The sequence below is a fragment of the Xyrauchen texanus genome, chromosome 21 (genome assembly GCF_025860055.1).
Source record: "Xyrauchen texanus isolate HMW12.3.18 chromosome 21, RBS_HiC_50CHRs, whole genome shotgun sequence".
NCBI classification, from domain to species: Eukaryota; Metazoa; Chordata; class Actinopteri; order Cypriniformes; family Catostomidae; genus Xyrauchen; species Xyrauchen texanus.
Window position 1 is genome coordinate 2,397,046 of NC_068296.1, and position 23,924 is coordinate 2,420,969.

A 23,924-nucleotide genomic window follows, 5' to 3' on the forward strand; every position below is an offset into this window, starting at 1 on the left:
TGTGTGTGTGTGTGTGTGTGTGTGTGTGTGTGTGTGTGTGTGTGTGTGTGTGTGTGTGTGTGTGTGTGTGTGTGTGTGTGTGTGTGTGTGAGATTGCTGTCATCAGCTGGGAAAACAACAGATGACTTGTGATGTCAACAATGACCAAACAATGGCTGTAGAGCTCCACTTATTGATGCCCTGGTTCTGTGTGTGCGCGCGCACGTGTGTGTGTGTGTGTGTGTGTGTGTTCTGCATTGTGAGTGTGTTATCGTCTCACTCCTTCATTTCTGAGGGTGTGTTTAGCATTGTGACTGATTTACTGGCTTTATTTTGACAAAGGTTGTGTTAAAGTCTCACCAATTTATTTTTGTGTGTGATTGGGTGTGTATGTTTTGCACTGAGGATGTTTTAGAGTCTCATCCTATAATTTCTGCATTGTGGCTGATTTATTGATTGTATTTGACACCTCAAAACAAACAAATTGCTCTGTTTTTTGGTCTTTCACATTCATTTTCAATGGTTGGTCAGTTTTGACCGTGAATACCTAATGTGTCGCTTTTTTTTACAACCACTTTGACTTATCGAATCAACCCTAATCAAACCCTTTTTTTTGGTTTGTTCAGATGGCAAATGGAGGAAAAGTCACCAAGTCTACTGCTCAGATAAAGGAAGCCATTTTTATTAAACTTTAAATATGTATTTCTGAATACCATAGGAGCAGTGTTTCCCCTATATGCATTTTTGCATATATTGGGCGCTACGCTCATTTCTGAAACCTAGGATGGCAGGGGATTGTAAATTTTCACTTTAGTGCTTTTTTCCTGAATAATAATGAGCCTTCCCCTGTCATCTGTATGTTTTGAGTGCATTTTGCTTGATTCAAAAGCAGAATGAAACAGCACAAAACGGATCAATTATCAACACGAGAGCAGAATAGGTGCGTTAGGACTCACGGGCCACGCAAATCACTATCAAACAGCGCTACACAGGTCAATTATCAACACATGGACAGAACAGTGCAAGCTCAGTGCAGGTGCGGTATTTCGCGGACCGGTCTTAACCGAACAGACTATTTTAAATGCGAGATGCGCATTTGCGTATTCATGCGTATTGCGTAACCCGTTAAAACGCAGTACAGAACCGTCTGTTGCAAAAGGTCTCGGCGATGAAACTAGTTAAAAACAATTGCTCCTGATTGCAGGAAAATGTCCAAAAAGATCCCATATGGACTTTGTAATATCTAACCTTATAAGCCTGTGTAACGTGACACTTTGGAGTTTGCTGACTGTAATGGCTTAATAGTTATAAGAATAAGAACTACAGACTCCCTGTAGGCAAAGAAAGAAGCTATTGTCCATTCAGTTCAATATTTACGTTGTGCTGTACAGTTCAACCTTAACAATGAAACCACTTTCAGCCCTGTAGGTACATCATTTATCTTACAGTAAAGCTTAGAAGTTGGTGACTCTGAAATACAAACCTATGAAGTAATGCATAACTTGAGGGGTTGACAAATTAAAGTTCCTCCCAGCAATTCACCAGAAACAGAGCCACGCATCGCAGCTAATATCACAACGTGAGACTTCTTTTAACATTTCTCAAACAGTAAGAGATCATGCACTTAGGTGTAATCAATATACTTGCTAAGGTTTTGGGAGAGTGCCAAACTAGTGGAACAATTTTGTAACTCTGTGAGCAGTACATTAGGAAGACACATGACCATATTTATGACCATATCCTGCTTGTTTTATATCTGTTTAGAGAACTGAAGCCAACTGGGAGCCTGTTTACTGTTTTGTGAGCTCTTTAAATGGCTGCTTTCTTATTGCAAAATTAGTCTTTGTGTTTGTGTGTGTGTGTGTTTGCACAACACTTTTTATTCTTGACTGACATGTATGTCTATAACCAGCTAGGAGACAGCATGTGATGTTGTGACAGAAAGGAAATACTCTCTATTGCAAATCACATGGTCCACTTTTAGCTTTCTTTTGGGAGGAAAAATATGGCAATTTTATTGCATGGATGAGAGCAACCTTGGCGAATTAGCCTTGAGGTGTACACATCAGTGATTCAGATGTTCACAGTGAGTCCTGCATTCTTCAGGCTGTTTTTAAGTAATGCACTGAAACAGAAAAGGTGTCTTTTTATATGAAAGCATCTGCTAATATGATGGATTGTCCATGACTTCTCCAAGCACTCTGCATCCTCTCCAACAGGACCAAACATGGAGTGGAACGGCAAGGATAAAGATGTACGTGAAACTGACCCGCTCACTGTGGCTAAATGGATTAAGGCCTATTCACACCCACCAAGACTGAATATTTGACAATGTTACGCAAAGCATAGCCTAGAAACGAAGTCAGTAGAGAATGAAAGTGAGAGAGAGAGAGAAAGAGAGATAGAGAGAGATAGAAAGAGAGAGAGAGAGAGAGACAGACAGACAGATGATGATAGATAGATAGATAGATAGACAGAAACAGATAGATAGATAGATAGATAGATAGATAGATAGATAGATAGATAGATAGATAGATAGAGAGCTAGAGAGATAGACAGACAGACAGACAGACAGACAGATGATGATAGATAGATAGATAGACAGACAGACAGACAGACAGACAGACAGACAGACAGATGATGATAGATAGATAAACAGACACATAGATAGATAGATAGATAGATAGATAGATAGATAGATAGACAGACACATAGATAGATAGAGAGATAGATAGACAGACAGACAGATGATGATAGATAGATGACAGACAGACAGACAGACAGATGATAGATAGATAGATAGATAGATAGATAGATAGATAGATAGATAGATAGATAGATGACAGACAGACAGACAGACAGACAGATGATGATAGATAGATAGATAGATAGATAGATAGATAGATAGATAGATAGATAGATAGATAGATAGATAGATAGATAGATAGAGAGCTAGAGAGCTAGAGAGATAGATAGACAGACAGACAGATGATGATAGATAGATGACAGACAGACAGACAGATGATAGATAGATAGATAGATAGATAGATAGATAGATAGATAGATAGATAGATAGATAGATAGATAGATAGAGAGCTAGAGAGATAGATAGACAGACAGACAGATGATGATAGATAGATGACAGACAGACAGACAGATGATGATAGATAGATAGATAGATAGATAGATAGATAGATAGATAGATAGATAGATAGATAGATAGATAGACAGACACATAGATAGATAGAGAGCTAGAGAGATAGATAGACAGACAGACAGATGATGATGATAGATAGATAGATAGACAGACAGACAGATGATGATAGATAGATGACACAGACAGACAGATGATAGATAGATAGATAGATAGATAGATAGATAGATAGATAGATAGATAGATAGATAGATAGATAGATAGATAGATGACAGACAGATGATGATAGATAGATAAACAGACACATAGATAGATAGATAGATAAGCAACAAATCGAGAAAATATAAGTTGCTTCTTGTTGGTTAGAAAAACAATATTAAAGGTTATAGAGATACATAGTATCTATTTAATGGTGCTACCGGTTTTTAGTGCGGATTTAAAATGTGTCTATGATTTTGGGAAACGTACACATGACATTTAACGACCCGTAGCCAACATGTGTCAGTGCACTTAAATGATTAAGGACACATTGTTAATTTTCACAGTTATTTCTTTTACGCCTCACTAGTTTTATAGCATCACACATGTTTATCTGCCCCTTAACTCTCACCCATAATACACTGTGCTAGTATGTGTTTGAGTGTGTGGCACTGGTCTGGTTTTGTCAGCGAAACTTAAGTTATAAGCTGAAACGCCCAGTGCTTGTTGGATCACTGTCGAGATCAGAGCGTTAACGCTGCAGTTGAGCTATCAAACACAACAACAAGTACAAGGCGACACATCGTCACAGCATTTAACAGAGGTTAGCAAATACCACAGGATATGTAACCAGATATGTAACCAGTTAAAAACCTGGTTCACGTGAAGTCTCCATTCTCCGTAGAGTAAATCAGCTCCTGTGATTATAAGGCCCGGGACATGCGTCGCGTGTAATGAAACGTGCATTGCTCCACACAATTTGTTTCTGTGCTAGGATGTAAAGTCGTGTCGAGCGTGTACCTCCTGAAAATGTATATATGCCAATTAGCCAAAGACATTAGTGAAGTTCAGCCTATTGTACAAAGATGCCTGGGTTCCTGGCAGGCAGCAGATACCCTAAGGCTAAAAAGCCTGCCAGGAACTATTTGAGACAGCTTTATCCCATCTTGCGAAGTCTCAGGTTATAAAAAAAAAATAAAAATAAACGGATACTACACTAATTGCATTTATGTTTATAATCAAGTTAAACAAAAAATATTAATTGCAGAAATCAACGCGTTCAATTTCCCAGCCATAATTTTAATGGATGCGCTAAATCCCGGAAAAGTGCACAAACGCCGTGACCTATAAGGGGACAGTTTGCTCACATGTGACTTTTATTGGTTTGTTTTCAAATGTGGCCGAACCGAGAAGGAAATGCAACAATGTAACAATTTTAGCCCGTTTCGGAACAAATCAAATGAGCTAAAGGTCTGAAAACGCCCTTAGTATGAGCAATTATAATACTGATGTTTGCCTTAGCACAACTAATTAGAAACAAACTGGATTTCATTAAAGCTAGAGATTACGTGTGCGTGAATGTTTGTGTGTGTGTGTGCTCCCAGTAAATAAAGCATACACAGCTTGTCTGCCATTGTGATAAGTAGCACATCCCTTATGTACACTCAATCAGTGCATGTGCAGTCTAAATATTGACCTTACACAAATACAAGTGAGTTATAATCCTCCCATCGCACTGCTAAATGTACTTTAAAATGTACCTTGATGACAAACGTTCAAGCAGATGTTTGAAATAAATGTAAGTTTAGCACTAATAACGCTAAATCATTCACATCTTAAACTAAAGTTTTAATGCAGAGATTGAATATAGCAAATGTTTACATTGAGCAAATAAATCTTTTAAACTCTTTATGGAATAAACAGAAGGTTAAATAAAGTATAAAAGTCAGACTTCACCTTTGTAGTTGAGTTTAACTCTTGGCACACTCTCCTTCCTGCAGTTCACCTTCGGCAAAGAGACGAAGAGCACCACCAGCACACAGACGAACCGCTTCATCGTGACCCTCTTGGCCCAGCACGGCATCCCGTCCTGGGGAAGATTCTGGCGCCTGCTCCTTTGGTTGTCTGGCTCTCCTGCAGTCTTCATGATGGGAGACGAAAGCTCTGCTGCTGTGGATCTGTGATGAATGAACAGTTAGGAGTCATCTAAGGGAGTGTCTGGGCATCTTTGTGGGAGATGTGTGTGTGTGTGTGTGTGTGTGTGTGTGTGTGTGTGTGTGTGCATTTGAGAACTTGTTAAATCCCAAGCGAATGCTCAGCTGCTTTTCTTCGGTCTCTTTCAGGCATCTCGCTGCGTTTGAGCAGCCCTGCATCAGCTGCTGCCCTATTCAAATCCTTCCTTTTGTCCACCAACGCGCATACTTTCCCATCTCTCTCTCTTTCTCCCTATATAAATCTGTTTGTCTCTAAACAAAAGGTCAGCTTGATGAGGACAGCCACTTTCAGCCTTCTTTCAAATGCCTTTCTTTTATTTGCTCACACCCTTCTCTCATCTGCTCCGTCCCCGTCTCCCTGTCTCTCATGTACAACAAACACACGGAGCGGTCGAGGCGGTGATCGTGTCTGAACCTCTGCTTCGTTTGTCCTCAGAGTGGCATGAAATTGTGGGAGAATGGTAGGAGTTGGTCGTCATTAGTAGATTTCCTTCAGCGGAGAATCATTAAGGAGGATTCACACACTTAAATACCTCCCCACCCTCCAGAGCACAGGCTCTCAAAACAATCCATTATTTTGGATGAAGGAACAAACCAACGAATGAATGAATGAATACATGAATGAATGAAAGGGGGATTGAGGGAAAGCATGAAAGTTTTATACACTCAAAGACCAATCAGAGCCTGTTTTTAACTGATAGTTGATAGTTGACCATTTGAAGAACAACTGACAAGTTGGTTAGTGAGGCCAACTAGTGAGTTGATCACGGTTATTTGATCTAACCGCGTATTTTTGAGATAACCGTGATTATTGTGCACTTCAATTTCTGTTAAACATGTTAAAGCCTAAATAAGGGAATTTTAAGCAGATATATAAATGGTATGAACGGCGCGTTTCTGTGTCATTCAGTTGAACTCCAAGCATCACTGAGCCGCAACATGAATGTCGACCAGATACGCTCCTGTCCGGAAGAACGTGTGACGCGGCATCAGCAGAGGCTTGTGTCAAACTCCTGAGAAAAAATATACAAACAAATATAAACTTTGATAGTGAACGCAAAGCGCTCTCAAAGATCTCAAAAATGTTGCTTCATGAGAAATAAGGTCTTATGGGTTTTTATCAAATAACATGTGAAAGTGAAAAAAATCAGGACAGAAATATTGTATTATAGATTAACATAATATTATATAACATCAATGTAATAAAAATATGAATATATATATATATATATATATATATATATATATATATATATATATATATATATATATATATAATTTTTTATTACATTTATTTTTATATATATATATATTTAATTAAATGTATTCTAATTTTTATATATTTAATTTATATATATATATATATATATATATATATAAATAAAATATGAGTTCCAAAACAACCGTTTAAATGACCAAAAATAAAGCTGACCAAAGAGACAGACATATTTTATTATTTAGAAATATTTTAATATTTAAAACATAATTTTTTTAAAGCCTTAAAAGAAAATTATATTTCCCTGTTTTATTATTTGATTTATATATTTAAAGTTAAATATGTAAAAACAACTTCTTAAGGTATATGAAGCACACATGCACCTTTAGAAATATGACAATATATATGAAAATCTGTTGTAAAAGCCCTAAAAGATACAATTAATCGTCATAATCGCAATTATTTGTTTTACAATTAATCGTCAGGCAAATTACATAATTGTGACAGCCGTAATTGTTTACCCTTAAAAAATAAATTTGCTAAATTTAGGGGAATGAGTTTATAATCGAAAGTATTGGTAGATTACTTCTGAAATGTAATCGAGTAATGGTTACAAATTACAACTAAAATTGTAATACGTTACTTTTTTTAGTTTACACATTTTAGGTAATTTTAGGTAATCTGATATTATTACTTTTTGATTACTTTTGATGGATGGGGGATAGTTTGGATGTTTGACCAGTCGTGTAATTGATTAGTGAGGTCAACTAGTGTAGTTTATTAACTTTAACATCTTTAGTTGCTGAGTTTATGAGAATTAGTTTAGAATCAGTGTTGGGTAGATCACTTCTGAAATGTAATCTGGTACTGATTACAAATTACATAACTACAATTTTAATCTTTAGACTAAATTTACAATTTTTAAGTCGTTTAATCTGGCTACTTTTGGATTACTTATGAACAGTGTTGGGTGGTAACGCATTACAAAGTAACATGTTACTGTAATCAGATTACATTTTGTGGTAACACATTACTTAACAAAATTAAGTAATCTGATTACAGTAACAGACATGAATAAAATTAAGTTACTTGGACTACACATTCACTGCTATAAAAATAATATGAATTAAGTAGAATCCATTTTTAATGTTTTATGATCCTATGTTGATACTTTTATGTGTGTTGCTGTGTCAGCATGTGCTCTAACAAACCACCATGGCATAGAGGACATGTATTGAGGCGACAGCAGATGAGAGAGTGGCGTTAGTATGGATGCAGCGGGTGTAGTTGTTTATTCAAATTGAAGACGTAAGTGAAGCGTTTCAAGATGTCATGCGCTCACAATCAATCTCAGCGAGCTCTGTGTCAGCGTGCTCCCAGCCCTGGCTGAGGCATGCAAGGCTGGGCCGCCGACAAATCCTCCTTAAATATCCACACTCTACCTCATCCTCGCATGCCTCCCTTGGGTGTCCCAAACAACAAGCATTCAAATACACAATGGTTTTACTACCAAAGATGTCTGCAAATGGGGGCACTGTGGGGGCAATGCCATCTGTTGCAGGGCTCCCTGTTCTTCTCTTCTAATCTTTTCTATTTGCAAAAGGAATGTTTGGGAGTCTAACATTTATATTTCCTATTGACACACTAAAGCTGAAGATATAAATAACCATCTTAAGACAAATGCTTTTGTAAAGCATCTTAAGTGCCCAGTACTGTACATGCCACACACAGCTTAGAAGGTTGTAGATAGTGGACACACACACACACACATACCTGAAGATACTACTACAGCATATTTGAGATAAGAAAGTTAACTTGCATTTTTAGAAATGCATTGGATCTCTTTAGCCATGTTGCTGTCTTTGTCATATTTGGTTCATTTTTTAGACAATATTAAAGTATTAAAAGTTCTATTAGTGTCACATTTGGGTTTATTTTCACAGGTTTGATTGGTTTTAGAGAGTTAACTTCAAAGTAAAGTCATTAGTAACCTAATTACTTTCCATTTTAAGGAATTAGTAAAGTAATCTAGTTATAATTTCCAAAGGTAATCAGTAGTGGATTACTTTTTGCAAGTCACTTGCCCAACACTGCTTATGAAGGATGGTTCAGAATGGCATAGTTGACCAATCTTCAAACAACAGACTAGTTGGTTAGTGAATTCAACTAGTGAGAATGAATTTAGAGACTACCAGTCTAAAAGTAACTGCCAGCACAGTAAAAACCCTCTCGCAAAAGTAACTAAGTAACCGATGTAGTCTCTAAATCAGTGTTTCCCAAACTGGGGAATGGATACCCCCGGGGGTACGTGAGTTGTCAATGGGGGTACGCGAATACAATTCTGGGATTTACCGTTCTTTCAATTTCATCACAGTCTAAAATAACATTCAAACCCAGTTCATGTATTTCTCAATGGCAAAAATAATTAAACCAAATGTTTTTCATAAAGGATAGATAAATATGCAATGAAATAACATTTTGCGTTTAAAAAAAATTCATCTACTCTTGCGTCACACAAGTATCTTTTTCACTAGCCCAGCCCAGTGCTAGGTGACGTAGGTAATTGATAGCAAGTAAAATACTTCACTGTTTTACCAGACACTAACATGTTAATCGTCCACGATTTTAGTTTAGTTTAGTTTTTTTAATTTATTTTTGCAGTTTAAACGTAATTTGTATTTAAGGTTAGATGCATAGGGAGTTTTGATTCTGATGGTATAAGTTCAAAAGCTTTGATGACAGGTGTCAGACAATCAGCGCCACCAAATTATTTTCCACATTCACACGCAGTAATTTTCACATGCTAGAGACCTGTTTTTACATTGTTGCATGATGTTTTGTTTCAGCAAATGAGCTCAACCTTGCTAACAGTGTCAAATGTGACATAAAAAAGCACCTTGAGCTGACCGAGCAATTGCAGATACTTGCACAAATATTGCACAGATACTTGCACAGATATTGCACAGATACATGCACAGATACTGCACAGATACTGCACAGATACTTGCACAGATACTTGCACAGATATTGCACAGATACTTGCACAGATATTGCACAGATACATGCACAGATACTGCACAGATACTTGCACAGATATTGCACAGATACTTGCACAGATATTGCACAGATACATGCACAGATACTGCACAGATACTTGCACAGATATTGCACAGATACTTGCACAGATACTGCACAGATACTTGCACAGATACTGCACAGATACTTGCACAGATACTTGCACAGATATTGCACAGATACATGCACAGATACTGCACAGATACTTGCACAGATACTGCACAGATACTTGCACAGATATTGCACAGATACTTGCACAGATACTGCACAGATACTTGCACAGATACTGCACAGATACTGCTCAGATATTGCACAGATATTGCACAGATACTGCACAGATACTGCACAGATACTGCACAGATACTGCACAGATATTGCACAGATACTGCTCAGATACTGCTCAGATACTGCACAGATATTGCACAGATACTGCTCAGATACTGCACAGATACTGCTCAGATACTGCACAGATACTTGCACAGATACTTGCACAGATACTGCACAGATACTTGCACAGATACTGCTCAGATACTGCACAGATACATGCACAGATACTGCACAGATACTTGCACAGATACTGCACAGATACTTGCACAGATATTGCACAGATACTTGCACAGATACTGCACAGATACTTGCACAGATACTGCACAGATACTGCTCAGATACTGCACAGATATTGCACAGATACTGCACAGATACTGCACAGATACTGCACAGATACTGCACAGATACTGCACAGATACTGCACAGATACTGCACAGATACTGCTCAGATACTGCTCAGATACTGCACAGATACTGCTCAGATACTGCACAGATACTGCTCAGATACTGCACAGGCACGGATACTGCTCGGATACTGCTCGGATACTGCACGGATACTGCACGGATACTGCACGGATACTGCTCGGATACTGCTCGGATACTGCACGGATACTGCACGGATACTGCTCGGATACTGCACGGATACTGCACGGATACTGCACGGATACTGCTCGGATATTGCACAGATACTGCTCAGATACTGCACAGATACTTCACAGATACTGCACGGATACTTGCACGGATACTTGCACGGATACTTGCCCGCAATGCTCGAATTTGGCCAGCAATGCTGTATGTGCAATAATGCGCAATTCCTGGCACAGAACCGAACGCTATTCTTGCATACCATGACGGGATGAGGGGGGAAGTTTTCAAGTTATGCAGTTATATAACATGTTTAATATAAAGGACTTGTTTTACAAAGATAATTGTGTTAAACAGACATATTTTCAAATGACCTTGTGTGAATGTTATCTATGCGCTAGAGAGGGGGTACGCCACTATAAAAAGTTTGGGAACCACGGCTCTAAATCAATTACCTTTGAAGAACCGCCTCTACAGCCTTAAAAATATCAAAGGCTTTTGTAACCGATTCAATGCCATGGTCGGATTTCGCCTGCTGTGAGCAATATTCCAGTTATTATGTGTAGCCTAATATTCCGTATAATACTTACGTCTCCATGATATTTAGCTATTTATTCAACATGGTCTCATGACAAATGGTAATGATTTGTACTAGATGGCGAAATCGTAAGATATCGTAGGACTTGGCTCAATGTTTGGCTTGAATACGACTTTTATTCTCATAGCGATCAACCAATCAACAAATCGAATTTCAAATCGATACTCTAGTCATTTACATAACCCACCATCCATTTGATCTCCTTTTCTAACCTCCAACATGAAAAGACGTACTGCTACCAAAACAAAACCAAGGTAACTGCTTGACATTAAAGAGACACATTAATCTATTGTAGAGACATGGCTGATAAATGTGTTGTCATTGGTTATCGTTTGAGGAATTCTGCAGCAAGGAATGTTTCTATTGCTGCACATTTACACACAGACATCAGACAGACGTATCTCTAACTCTAACATATAGATAAGTCAGATTTGTTTGTTTATTTAAGGTGGTATCATTGATAGCTTTAATTATGATGGATCATACTGCATTCAAGATATGTATACTGGATTTAAAGGGGCTGAGGGAAATCTCAAAGAGCAAGTTCCACAAGAATATCATCAATAGGGGCTTTTGGGATAAGCTTGAGTCTTGAAGTTTAAACATCAAACAAAAGCAGCTTCTTTCTACTCCATATCCTCCTCTTAAAATGTTTTACCCTCTTCTGACATCAGGGCTATTGTGTCATGCAAACATCTCCCCACCAGCTTCCTACACCTACCACAAACATAGTCCAAACCTTATTTTTCTGTTCAGCTTCACAAAAGGTCAGCCCAAGTTCATTATTAGGAGTTCAGGTTACATATTTGTGTTATTCTTGGGCAGGGGTCAATCATATTGCTGTGGTTGCAGTCGGGTGTAAGGGTAACCCCCTGTGCTGAGAAAATAATATTCATATCAACATAAGCACACACAAGCACCAAGGCCATGTTATGTTTTCATAACATGCTTATGACAACATATATGAAAATTTGTCTTTGTTACATCATCAGAAATATATATATATATCATGCTCAAGGTGGTGGTTGGACTCTGTAGATGTGGCATATCTTATTACTTTGATATATTGCTGTATATGGATATATGTATTTTTCTGGCATTACTTTAACCAAGAGCAGGCAAGCGTTACTCATTTTGGAAGCTGAAAATCCCACCCAAGTGACAATTTCAATTTTGGCAATTACGAGAGTTAATCATGCCTCTGTAACCGATCCTATGCAACCCACTCTGAGCGGGATTCGAACGGGCATCACTGGCATGGGAGACGAGTGTGCTAATGAGGAGGCTAAAGGCTACAGACCTTAGCATCAGTCGCTAGTGTGCCTCATGAGGCTAGGGGAGTGAGGTTAACACATACAGTACAGCAACCTACCAGTTGGCTACACCTCCACAGACAAATCGCCACCGAAGCGAGATCCAGTTCACGGCCCAAAAACAAAAAAAAAACTGAGATTGGGCCATACAACCAATAATTTATTTTTCCTGTAATGTATGGAAGAAAGTTTACAAAATAATGGTATGCTGGTTACGACTGGCTTGAATATAGTCCCACCATTGATCAGGCTTTTTGTTTCACCTGTCACACATTTTGTGGTCACAAGTCCAAAACGAACACATTCCAGGTGACAGGATTGACAGATGAACTGGATAAAATCCACTGAAAAATTCTTTGAACATCAAAAAAGCTGTGTACTGAACGATTCCAGCCAGGTCTCCTAAGCAACCAAATTGGCCCGGTTGCTAGGTGGAGTAGAGTAACATGGGGTAACTTCCTCGTGGTCGCTATAATGCGGTTCGCTCTCAGTGGGGTGCGTGGATGCCGCGAACAATAGCATGAAGACTCCACACACGCTCCGTGGTAATGCGCTCAACAAGCCACATGATAAGCTGCACGGATTGACTGTCTCAGACACGGAGGCAAATTAGACTCATCCTCCGCCACCCGGATTTAGGCGAGTCACTACGCCACCATGAGGATTTAGAGCGCATTGGGAATTGGGCATTCCAAATTGGGGAGAAACAAAATAAATCAGCTCTCCGTAGTCACGATGACACTGAAATCAGGGAACTTTCCAACAACTGATGGAGTTAAGGACCACTGATGAGTTGATCAATATAATGGCCGTAAGGTTAAAAGTGACATCATTCAGGGAGCGCGTAAACCAGGCATTTTTTCCTTTATTGCAGATGAAATGCAAGACATAAGTAGACACGAGCAAGTTGCAGTTGTTTTAAGATATGTTGGCGGAGACCTTGCAGTGCATGAATCATTCATTCGATTTTATCGGACTGACAAAATGGATGGTGAACACTTGGCCCTTCTCAAAGAATTTCCTGACGAGCCTTGATCTTTATAATGGCAACATGAGGGCACAATGTTACAATGGTGTGGCGAACATGCGAAGAACCTTCAGTGGTGTAGCTACATGCATTTTAAGCAAAAATCCACTGCCCACTGTCACTTGCATATCCTCAATCTCTGCATTGTGGATGTCTGTTGTAGCACTATAGCTGTGAGACACGTGCTGGCCAATGTTCAAACCCTCTAATGGGACGGCTGTGGCTCAGTTGGTAGAACAGGTCGGCCACTAATCGCAGGGTTGGTGATTCGAATCCCGGCCCACACGACTCCACATGCTGGAGTGTCCTTGGGCAAGACACTGAACCCCAAGTTGCTCCAATGGCAGGCTAGCACCTTGCATGGCAGTATGAATGGGTGTGTGAATGAGTCACAGAGTAAAGCGCTTTGAATACCGTTAAGGTTAAAAAGGTGCTATATAAGTGCAGTCTAATTTCATTGAGGGGTCAGCAAATTTACATGCTGTTTTTGAGTCTTTGCGAGAACACAGCAGCAACTTTGCCGGTAAAGCTACCACATTGAAATCTTTTAGCGACACAAGATGTAGCTTCCGCGCACCTAGACTGGAAACACCCTTGGCCCAGGACTACTACAAGGAATTGTATTTTGGTCTTGACTGGGCTTTTCGGAAAGGAGGGCTTTAAAGAGACAGGAGCTACAACAGAGTGTTTTAGACAGAGGGTGAAAAGAGGTGATATGAGGTAAATATGAGAAAAATTATGTTTTATTTATCCCCTTTTCTCCCAAATTGGAATGCCCAATTCCCACTACTTAGTAGGTCCTCGTGGTGGCACGGTTACTCACCTCAATCCGGTTGGCGAAGGATAAGTCTCAGTTGCCTCCACTTCTGAGACGGTCAATCCGCGCATCTTAACACGTGACTCGTTGTGCATGACACCGCGGAGACTCACAGCATGTGGAGGCTCATGCTACTCTCCACGATCCACACACAACTCACCACACACCCCATTGAGAGCGAGAACCACTAATCAGGACCACAAGGAGGTTACCCCATGTGACTCTACCCTCCCTAGAAACCGGGCCAATTTGGTTGCTTAGGAGACCTGGCTGTTTATACTTGTTCCTTTATATTTTCACGGGAGTTTGGCGCAGATCTTAGCGCATGCATCAGATCGCTTCACACACTCTTTCAGGACAGGAGCTGGTTGATGACCGCGGTGTGGCCCAGTGACCCTCGGACTCGGAGTTTAAAATGTGATTGGAATTAGAATGCCCAATTATCGCGGTTGTCTCAAATAACCGCAGTTAGATTAAATAATCGCAACAGGCCTAATAATCGTGTTTATTTGTCGTTACTGTGGATTTCCAGAAGAGGAGACGAATTAAGAACTATCTTTTTTCAACACTATGGCATCAGGAGTATCAAGTTATGATCAACGATTGGCACTGTTCAAAGAGTCCAAGCTAGACCACTGTCTAGTAAACGTTGGCAACGTCTTTAAGATATTCTTGAGAGTTCAAATGAACAGCGCATCATCAGAAAGGATTTTTTTCTTGATTGCGTCGATAAAAAACCTATATGATAAACACTATAAAGCAGGAAAGACTCTCAGACATTGTTGTGCTGATCTTTGAACGGGCCATGCAAGTGGATCTGGATAAAAGTGTTGATTGCTTTGATGCCGTACCCGGTGGATGCTGTTTAGCTCTTCACCAAGGTGGAACATTGTTCTTAGACATGGCTTGAAACTTAAGTGAGTTATTTACTGATGCAGGTTCAAAGAAGCTTCAGGTTAGCTGCTCGTGACCGTTGAGGGAAGGTTGTGCTGCCCCCCTGGATTAAGAATGATAAGTGGCCCATGATAAGAGTCATTTACTCTACAATTGAACTACACTGGTCACGCTGTAGATTTAAAAGAACCGACTCGTAACAGTCATTTGTTCGGGAACCGTACTACACTGGTCACTCTATATGTTTTGCACATTAGATTTAAAACAACTCTGGAAAAAAAATGGTTTGTTTCCTACAACACAACATATTCCAGTCTCCAATTGTGCTAGCAAAATATGTGTAAATGATCTTCTGTGACCCAGTAATGTGTATACAACCTAACCTAATATCAATAATGCAAACATGTAAAATCATATTTCCCTTATTTGTTTTGAGTACAAATTACATTAGGCCTATATTTGCCTCAGGACATGCTGAATGACAGCGAAAGGAGACCTTTACTTGAACTGATTGAATAGTATTAATATGAGATTTTGGAAAGTCCTTTCCACCCAATCACACGCCATGGAAGTGCACGCATAGACAATGTCATACAGTAATACTTCTCGAATTTCATTTCTAAACCTCAACAACAGTTTCCTTCCATCTGTAAACCTGACTTTAGGCAATTCTTCTATTTCCACAGTTGTTCATGAGGGTCATCATCATCCATGGATCATTACATTCTGCTTGTTATGAAAAGGGCAACTAAAAAATATCAAGTAAAGCCAACATATTTGAGAAAAGCTTTCCAATGTATTCTGCAAACATTAACAAGGGGGAAACTTTGGTTGTGTTTGTTTGAGCCAAGTCTGTGTTTAATCATACATTTTTAATCCCCCCTCTCATGTTTAAAGGAGGAACAGTTTCAGCTCTCATACCTGCACTTAGCTCGGAGAGAGCCAGGTGCATATCTAATGACACAGAGCAGAGGTAGAGAAGAAATTCCTCCCAGCCAACATTCCAAAACCTCATTACGTGCCCGGATTACCTGACACTCAGTCTGTCTGTCTGTGAGTGACAGGTTTAGGGAATTATAGGTAATTTAATACATGCTGAGAGGAACCTCCATAGCCATAATGGAGAGCGGACAAATAGCTCTTCTCGATTAGCTGTGTTTGGAGTGAGCGGATTGAAAACTGTACTGTTACCCTCACACAGGTGAAAAAGGGGCATAAAGTGCAAGGTTTAGGGCAGGCCTATTCAACTGGCGGCCCGCAGGCCAAATCCGGTCCGTTTCAAATTTTCAGTGGCCCAGCGGGAGGTTGTCAGTTGTCTAAGGCAACTGTTTCCCAACCACTCTGAAAGATTGTCTGGTGTGCCATTGAAAATGATCAAATTCCACAAAATAAATAAATGCATGAAAAATAAATGAAACCATAATCGGTCAATTTTGTGATTGTGAAGAACAATGATTAATGTGAAAAAGTGAGTGTTATTTATACGTGTAAAGGGTCATCACATGACTCGCGTCAGCACTGCAGAATACATTGAAGTCTATGAAGTGAGTGATATTTATACACGTAAAGGGTCATCACATGACTCGTGTCAGCACTGCAGAATACATTGAAGTATATGAAGTGAGTGATATTTATACACGTAAAGGGTCATCACATGACTCGCGTCAGTACTGCAGAATGCATTGAAGTATATGAAGTGAGTGATATTTATACACGTAAAGGGTCATCACATGACTCGCGTCAGTACTGCAGAATGCATTGAAGTATATGAAGTGAGTGATATTTATACACGTAAAGGGTCATCACACGACTCGCGTCAGTGCTGCAGAATACATTGAAGTCTATGAAGCGACTGATATTTATACACGTAAAGGGTCATCACATGACTCGCGTCAGTGCTGCAGAATACATTGAAGTCTATGAAGTGAGTGATATTTATACACGTAAAGGGTCATCACATGACTCGTGTCAGTGCTGCAGAATACATTGAAGTCTATGAACTGAGTGATATTTATACACGTAAAGGGTCATCACATGACTCGCGTCAGTGCTGCAGAATACATTGTAGTCTATGAAGCGACTGATATTTATACACGTAAAGGGTCATCACATGACTCGCGTCAGTGCTGCAGAATACATTGAAGTCTATGAAGTGACTGATATTTATACACGTAAAGGGTCATCACATGACTCGTGTCAGTGCTGCAGAATACATTGAAGTCTATGAAGCGACTGATATTTATACACGTAAAGGGTCATCACATGACTCGCGTCAGCGCTGCAGAATACACTGAAGTCTATGAAGTGAGTGATATTTATTATATTCCAGCTATTGGTTGTACTTTACTATGAACCAAGTTGTAAAAGCCCCTCCTCCTGTCCTTTTCCGGAAGAGAAGGGGGAATACTCACGGGTTTGCATTACTCACGCGAACTCAAGTTTAAACACACATTTATAATCCAGCTGTCAAACTCAAGTGAGCAATCCAAGGCGAAACATTTCTTCGTGTAGTAGTTCTTGAAAAGGAAAAATGTTGAAAATGGTTAGCCTATCTAGGATAGTGGTGTGCCGTAGAATTTTTTAGTAGTAAAACGTGTGCCGCGAAACACTGGTCTAAGGGGCTGTTTACATCAAACACGTTTTGTGTCTGTTCACGCCATTGTTTCAAAAGTGTTCCTACTCAAACTTGCACTAAACAGACGCACCTGTCTTGTTGTTTTTAGTGTCTCATGCATGTGAGCCGTGTTTTTAGACTCTTCTAGAGGATGCGCTACAAATAATCATAACGGAAGGGGAAGATTAAAGACGTAAAATCATGGACGACTGACAAAATTGAGTTCGGAGCAACAGAAAAGTTCTATTCATTAATTTGGTCAAGAAATTGGAAAAGTCAAAAGTTTTTAGCATCAGTCTGATTTACTGTTTCTGTAATGGACCAATAATTTTTTTTTGTCTGAAGTTACCTGTATTTTGTTCTCAGCTAGGTGGAAATATTTGATAAAATTATAATAAAAAAAATTATAAATAAAGCTATTAAACTGATGTATTATTTATATAGTAAACTAAAATTATAGTCCTGCTGTAACACAATATCTTTAGATAGAAGCTTTTCAACAACAAAATATCCTGGCTTGGCCCACGTTCCCCGAATGAATTTTGTTCCACCAGGCCCATTTGTCGATGATGTTGAGTAGCCCTTGTTTAGGGCTCGTGAAGGAAGGATAAAGAGGTGTTTGACACTGTTCTGTGTTTTATCATGTGTGTTCAGGTGTGTAATGAAGCAAGAAATCTGGGAACTGAAGCAACTGAGGGTAATCTGTCTTCCTGGCTCATGTAATGTTGATGTAGTGAAGAGAGACGGTGGGGGGTGGGGGGTGGGGGCAGACAGAGAGCAAATGTATAGGAGAGAGACAGAAGTCTAAGAGACTGGTGTCACTTCTGTGCTAGAACCTCTTAACTCCCAGGTGGCACTTTGCTTTAAAAATGTACAGTAAACATACTTGCACACACTGAGCAGAATCCATCACTCTGCCACTTATTGCCCTCCTTTATCTCTTCCCAAATATACACAGAGGAAATCCAACCTGTTCTCAAAGAATCACGTTACTATACCTGCATTTATGCGAAATGATCTATACGTGGCTCATTGCACGATTCATGTCTGGGTAAAATGAACACTAGAGGCGCTACAATATCAATGGCTTTTATTCACTTGCAAATGATGCAAATCACGAGTAAGACGTCATTTTCGTCCTGTTCAAGGATTGCTCTGAAACCAAAGTTTGAGCTTCGGTACGATACCAGCCCTGGTACCTGAGTATCGATACTAAATCGTTACTTCGGCAGCAGGGCTGGACTGGTAATCTGGCATACCGGGCATTTTCGCGGTGGGCTGACGCACTTTTGGGCCGATCATGGGCGGACTGGCCATCGGCAGAACAGAGCGGGCCGGTGGTTCGGCCGCGAAACGTGCAGAATGGGCCGCGATAAACAACATTGAGGGTCGCGTTATGCAGAACGGACCACAAAACAGCGCCGCGATATGACTGATAGCAGAGCGGCACCTCTCGTTCATTCTGAAGCGTGCAGCACATGCAGACTGCATATTATTAATTGCATGACATCCTTCCGCTGTTTAATGATTACACTTGGCCATATCAAAATTTTGATTTGATTACTTGTCAAATTGTCATTGATTTCATCTTAAAATGTCACATCCCGTAAAATGTTGCTAATAGCACCACGCTCTAGTATGGTACCCAAATTAGCAACAAGATAATATCGAACTTTTAACATTTTTGGGTATTGTGATATTTCGTTAGTACCGGTATAACGTGCAACCCTACCCTGTTCCTCACACAATGTTATCTTATGACAGTGCATGACTTATTTGAACATTTGCATTACATAATTAACTACATTTACAAGCTTGTTCAAGTGTGATCAAATTGCGCAATAGCTGAACTGATAGAGCATTGCACTTGTGATGTAAATGAGCGGGGTATGAGTCATGAAGAGCACACGAGTCCACATGTGAACCCAAACTGTCATAGAAGCAGCACAAAATATGTGATTGTGTTTTTTCTCTCACATTTGCTTTTTGTACGGTTTGACTTAGGTTTAAGGTTTAGCGTAGGGAGGTTGGTTTGTTTAATATAACATTTGATAGAGCATTAACTTAAAAAACCCCTTTAAGCTCAGATGGAAAAAATTATAATTGTCAAAATACGAATAACTACAGTCTTGACCAACACAAAATAGGTTTCGTTTGAAAGTTTAGAAGCTCTACTTTACAATGCATGGGGACATTATGACCAAAATTGAACAAGTGCTTTGAAATTTGCAGACAAATCAGAAATATTCCGTTTTGATAATTTATAATAGTTGCACTGCACAAGTTATTGCAATCAGTAAAGACATCAAACTGATCAAATATTCATGTGTCATATGTTGTTGGAAAGCTCTCAAAGAGTAGGTATATTTGTTTTACTCACAAAGTATATGTATTTGACAGTTATGTTGGTGTTGCTTATAACTTAATGAAAATATAATATCACAGAACATTACTTATCTTACGATTATCTTTCAATCGAGTCCACACACAAGATAATCAGATGTATCGATCATTAGATAATCCACATAAAGCACAATGTTACATATGACCACCAGGAGATGGCGCCAAACACATGACACAGAATCAATGATGACTCAAATGACACAGAATGAAACTCATTCTGTGAAATCTCGTGACTAAAATCATGTCCGCATGCTATGCAAACCTTTAGTCATTGTTGTGTTTGTATGTACAATAATTATGTTTTATTTGTTTGGACACTATGATAAATTATATTTGTAATGTTATAACTTTTGATTGCTTTGTCGCATCTACACACAATATTTCTCAGATACAGTTGACATGATTGGGAACAAAACAAAAGCAGTTTTTCTGAGCCAGCAAATTTACACCCAGAGATATACAGTTTAATGTCAAATAAAAAAAATAACATTTTTGGCAAATTTTTATTTATTTTTTCCAGCAGTTTCTTAGGCTGAAAGTCTCAGAATGTTTCATAATCTGTATAACTAAAAATGTTGAAAAGTTTTCTTTACAATGATACCAAATTCTTGTCCGTCCTGGTTTTGTTGAGTTATAAGACTTTATTTTTAGGTATGCCACTGAAACCGGAAATCTTTAAAAACACAATCAGCGCTTAAAGGGTTAAAAACCTCATCAATTTGAGAGAACATTTAACTCGCTTTTAGCGCCACACAGTGGACATTTCACTTCAGAACTGCCACGATATGTGCAATGAACCACATAACATCATTTAGCAAAAATGTTGCCACAGTCACGTAATTTTTTATGAGCTCAGGCTCGGAAATTCAGCACCCCACCCTCTGTGGTATCATGTTATTCGAGATTATGTCAGCCATCCAAAAAGCAAAACATTATTTTCTGGACACATATGAGTGTGCTATGACTGTACATGCAAATGAAAAGAAAATAGTAAAAATCGAGACGATATTAGTATGTTAGAGAATATAAGAGTGGTGTTAAAGTACTGCTAATATTTATTTTAATCATTAAATACTGAAGAAACGTTGGACAACCTCTCACAAACACAAGCAGAGCAGACTAGCCTGTGCAGTGTGTACACTACAGATGTGGCCTATGACTAAAGCTTTCTTTAGGACTCACCCCATAAAACCACGGGGTGTGTGAGTGAGAGTTTCCATAAAGTCTGCGTGCATCACAGAAAGGTATTATCCGGCCCGTTAACACAGAGCAAACGCAGAGGAAAGGGGAAAGAGCCCACTCTCAGCCATTCAAGTGCTTGGTCTATGCTCTGCATCTCTTCTGGTGAACCACAGAGTCAACAGTCAATGCCAATCCCAGCTCCATGCTTCTGGCACGGAAGTGTGAAGCGTACCAGGGACAGACGGAGCATCTCCCATCTTTCATTCCCTTGACAGATACCACAGAGACACTTTACTCCCGTTAAACATTCCTCAACCCCTCTGAAACGTAACATTATCTGCTTTTATAACCTTGTTAATCTTTCATTAATTGAATTGTTCACTGTTATCAGTGCTGACACAAAGACTGCAAAGTGACAGGTGACTTTGAGCAGAATGAAAGGAATATTCCAGGTTCGATACAAGTTAAGCTGTATAAACAGACTTTGGGGCATAATATTGATTATTACCATAAAAATGTATTTCGACTTCCAGTTCCTGTGAGACACTTACACTGGAAGTCAATGGGGTCAATCTGTAAACATTAAGAAACTCACTGTTTCAAATGTATAGACACAAGTCATTAACAATATGTGTGTTAAATCGATTACTTACCTTTACTGTGTAAAATTACAGCCAATATTACAACTTCGTTACCATGATGATGTTACGCTCTAATACGACTTAATAAGATTTAAACAGCTTTACAGTGCAAATAATACACAAGTTTTAACAGAAGGATCAAATTAAGTGCATTTATAAAATAAGAAGCTTCACATTTCTGCCTTCAAACCCTCCAAAAATGGGCCCCATTGACTTCCATTGCAAGTGCCTCATTGTAACCTCCATTTTCGCTTTTTATAAAGAAAAATAATGACAAGAAATATGGACGAGTATGTTTCTTTTTTGTGGTATAAGTGCATATATTTATCCTCCAGAGAGTTAGCAATTTACAGATTCACTGTGCTGGACATCTTTGTTATGAGAACATTCATACCACTGTTTAAATCTGCTGCTTTCTCATTTCATGAGCTTTGCCATCATACCTAATGATTGGGGGCGTGGCTAACACGATCATATGATAATGAGGCACCCCTAAAGCAGTTAACAATTAAAATAAAAATGAATAATATCAAAATGTGATATATGGAGGGAATGTGACAGAAACTAGGCTATATAAAATAACTAATACAATATAATATGCATCAGTGACATTCGTTGGGGCTCATTAATATTAATATTGAGCCACAAAACTGTTATTAATCTTCAGAGATGCACCTTAAAACGTCACCAAACTGTTGAGATAATGCTGACTAATTTACATTTTGATTATGTGTTAAACATATCTACCTCAGGTGTATCGATACAATAAAATAAAACTATAGAATATTAAAAAGTACCTTGTCAGTCGGTGTTTTCTGAAGGTCTGAGGCGCAGTTTGACACTTCAAGAATCGTTATTATCCAAAGCCATGCTTGAAGTTGAATAAAACCCTGTCCGCTGTTGCCTGAATACGTTCTCTTTAACTTAAGCGGTTAAAACTAATAAAAGGAGAAATTAACTGCTCTTTGCGTGTGACTGGACTGTGATTTTGGCTGAGGTATCTGCGTCTCTCTCCAGCGCTCGTGTCTGCTACTGGCTCGAGCTGAGAGCGACAATTAACGCGCGTGCAGGGAGGGGAAGGTAGGGCGGGTATGGGGTTATGTTTGTGCCTCAATTCTGCAAAAAATGTTCTGCGTGCAAGATTATATTTTGAGCAGGCAAAAAAAGTATTTTGCATGCAGAGTGGGTAGGAGAAAGCAAAATTCACATTTGAATACAATTTATCCAAGCGCAAAATTGATTTTCGTTTGCTCAAAATGAATTTATCTTTGCAAGATACACTGCTTTACAAAACTGAGTTCAAGCGCATGAAACATTTTTGTGTGCTCAAATTATCATCTTGCTCATGCAAAATTAATTTTTGTGCTCAAATTATCATCTTGCGCATGCAAAATATATGTTAGTGCGCTCAAAATATCCTATTGCAAGTGCAGACATTTTTTTGTATGCTCAAAATAGCATCTTGCTGTGCAGAACATTTATTGTGTGCTCAAATTATCATCTTGCTCATACAAAATAAATGTTTGTGTGCTCAAAATATATTGCACGTGCAGAACATTTATTCTGTGCTCAAAATATCATCTTGCGTGTGCAAAATAAATGTTTGTGTGCTCAAAATATCATATCGCAAGTGCAGAAAATTTTATGTGTGCTCAAATTGTCATCTTGCGTGTGCAAAATAAATGTTTGTGCGCTCAAAATATCATATCGCAAGTGCAGAAAATGTTATGTGTGCTCACATTATCATCTTGCGTGTGCAAAATAAATTTTTGTGCACTCAAAATATAGCCTATTGCATGTGCATAAAATATTTTTTGCACTCAGAATATAAGTTTGCGTGTATAAAATAATTTTCTTGTGCGCTCAAAATTTCATCTTGCACATGCAGAACATTTTAGTGCGCTCAAA

The 23,924-nt window shown here is 38.9% G+C and overlaps 1 protein-coding gene across 2 annotated transcripts in view; it reads right to left on the reverse strand.

Annotated features, from left to right (window-relative positions):
• Positions 1-23,035, reverse strand: part of LOC127661460 (semaphorin-3D) — a 77,153-nt gene extending 54,118 nt beyond the window's left edge. For both annotated transcript variants that reach the window (XM_052152196.1, XM_052152195.1), the window contains exons 1-2: positions 22,814-23,035; positions 5,069-5,289 (exon numbers count right to left, since the gene is read on the reverse strand). In XM_052152196.1, the coding sequence (XP_052008156.1) occupies positions 5,069-5,258 (190 nt within the window). In that variant the 5' untranslated portion in view covers positions 5,259-5,289; positions 22,814-23,035. The remainder of the gene's footprint in view (positions 1-5,068; positions 5,290-22,813) is intronic.
• Between the last annotated feature and the right edge of the window lie 889 nt (positions 23,036-23,924).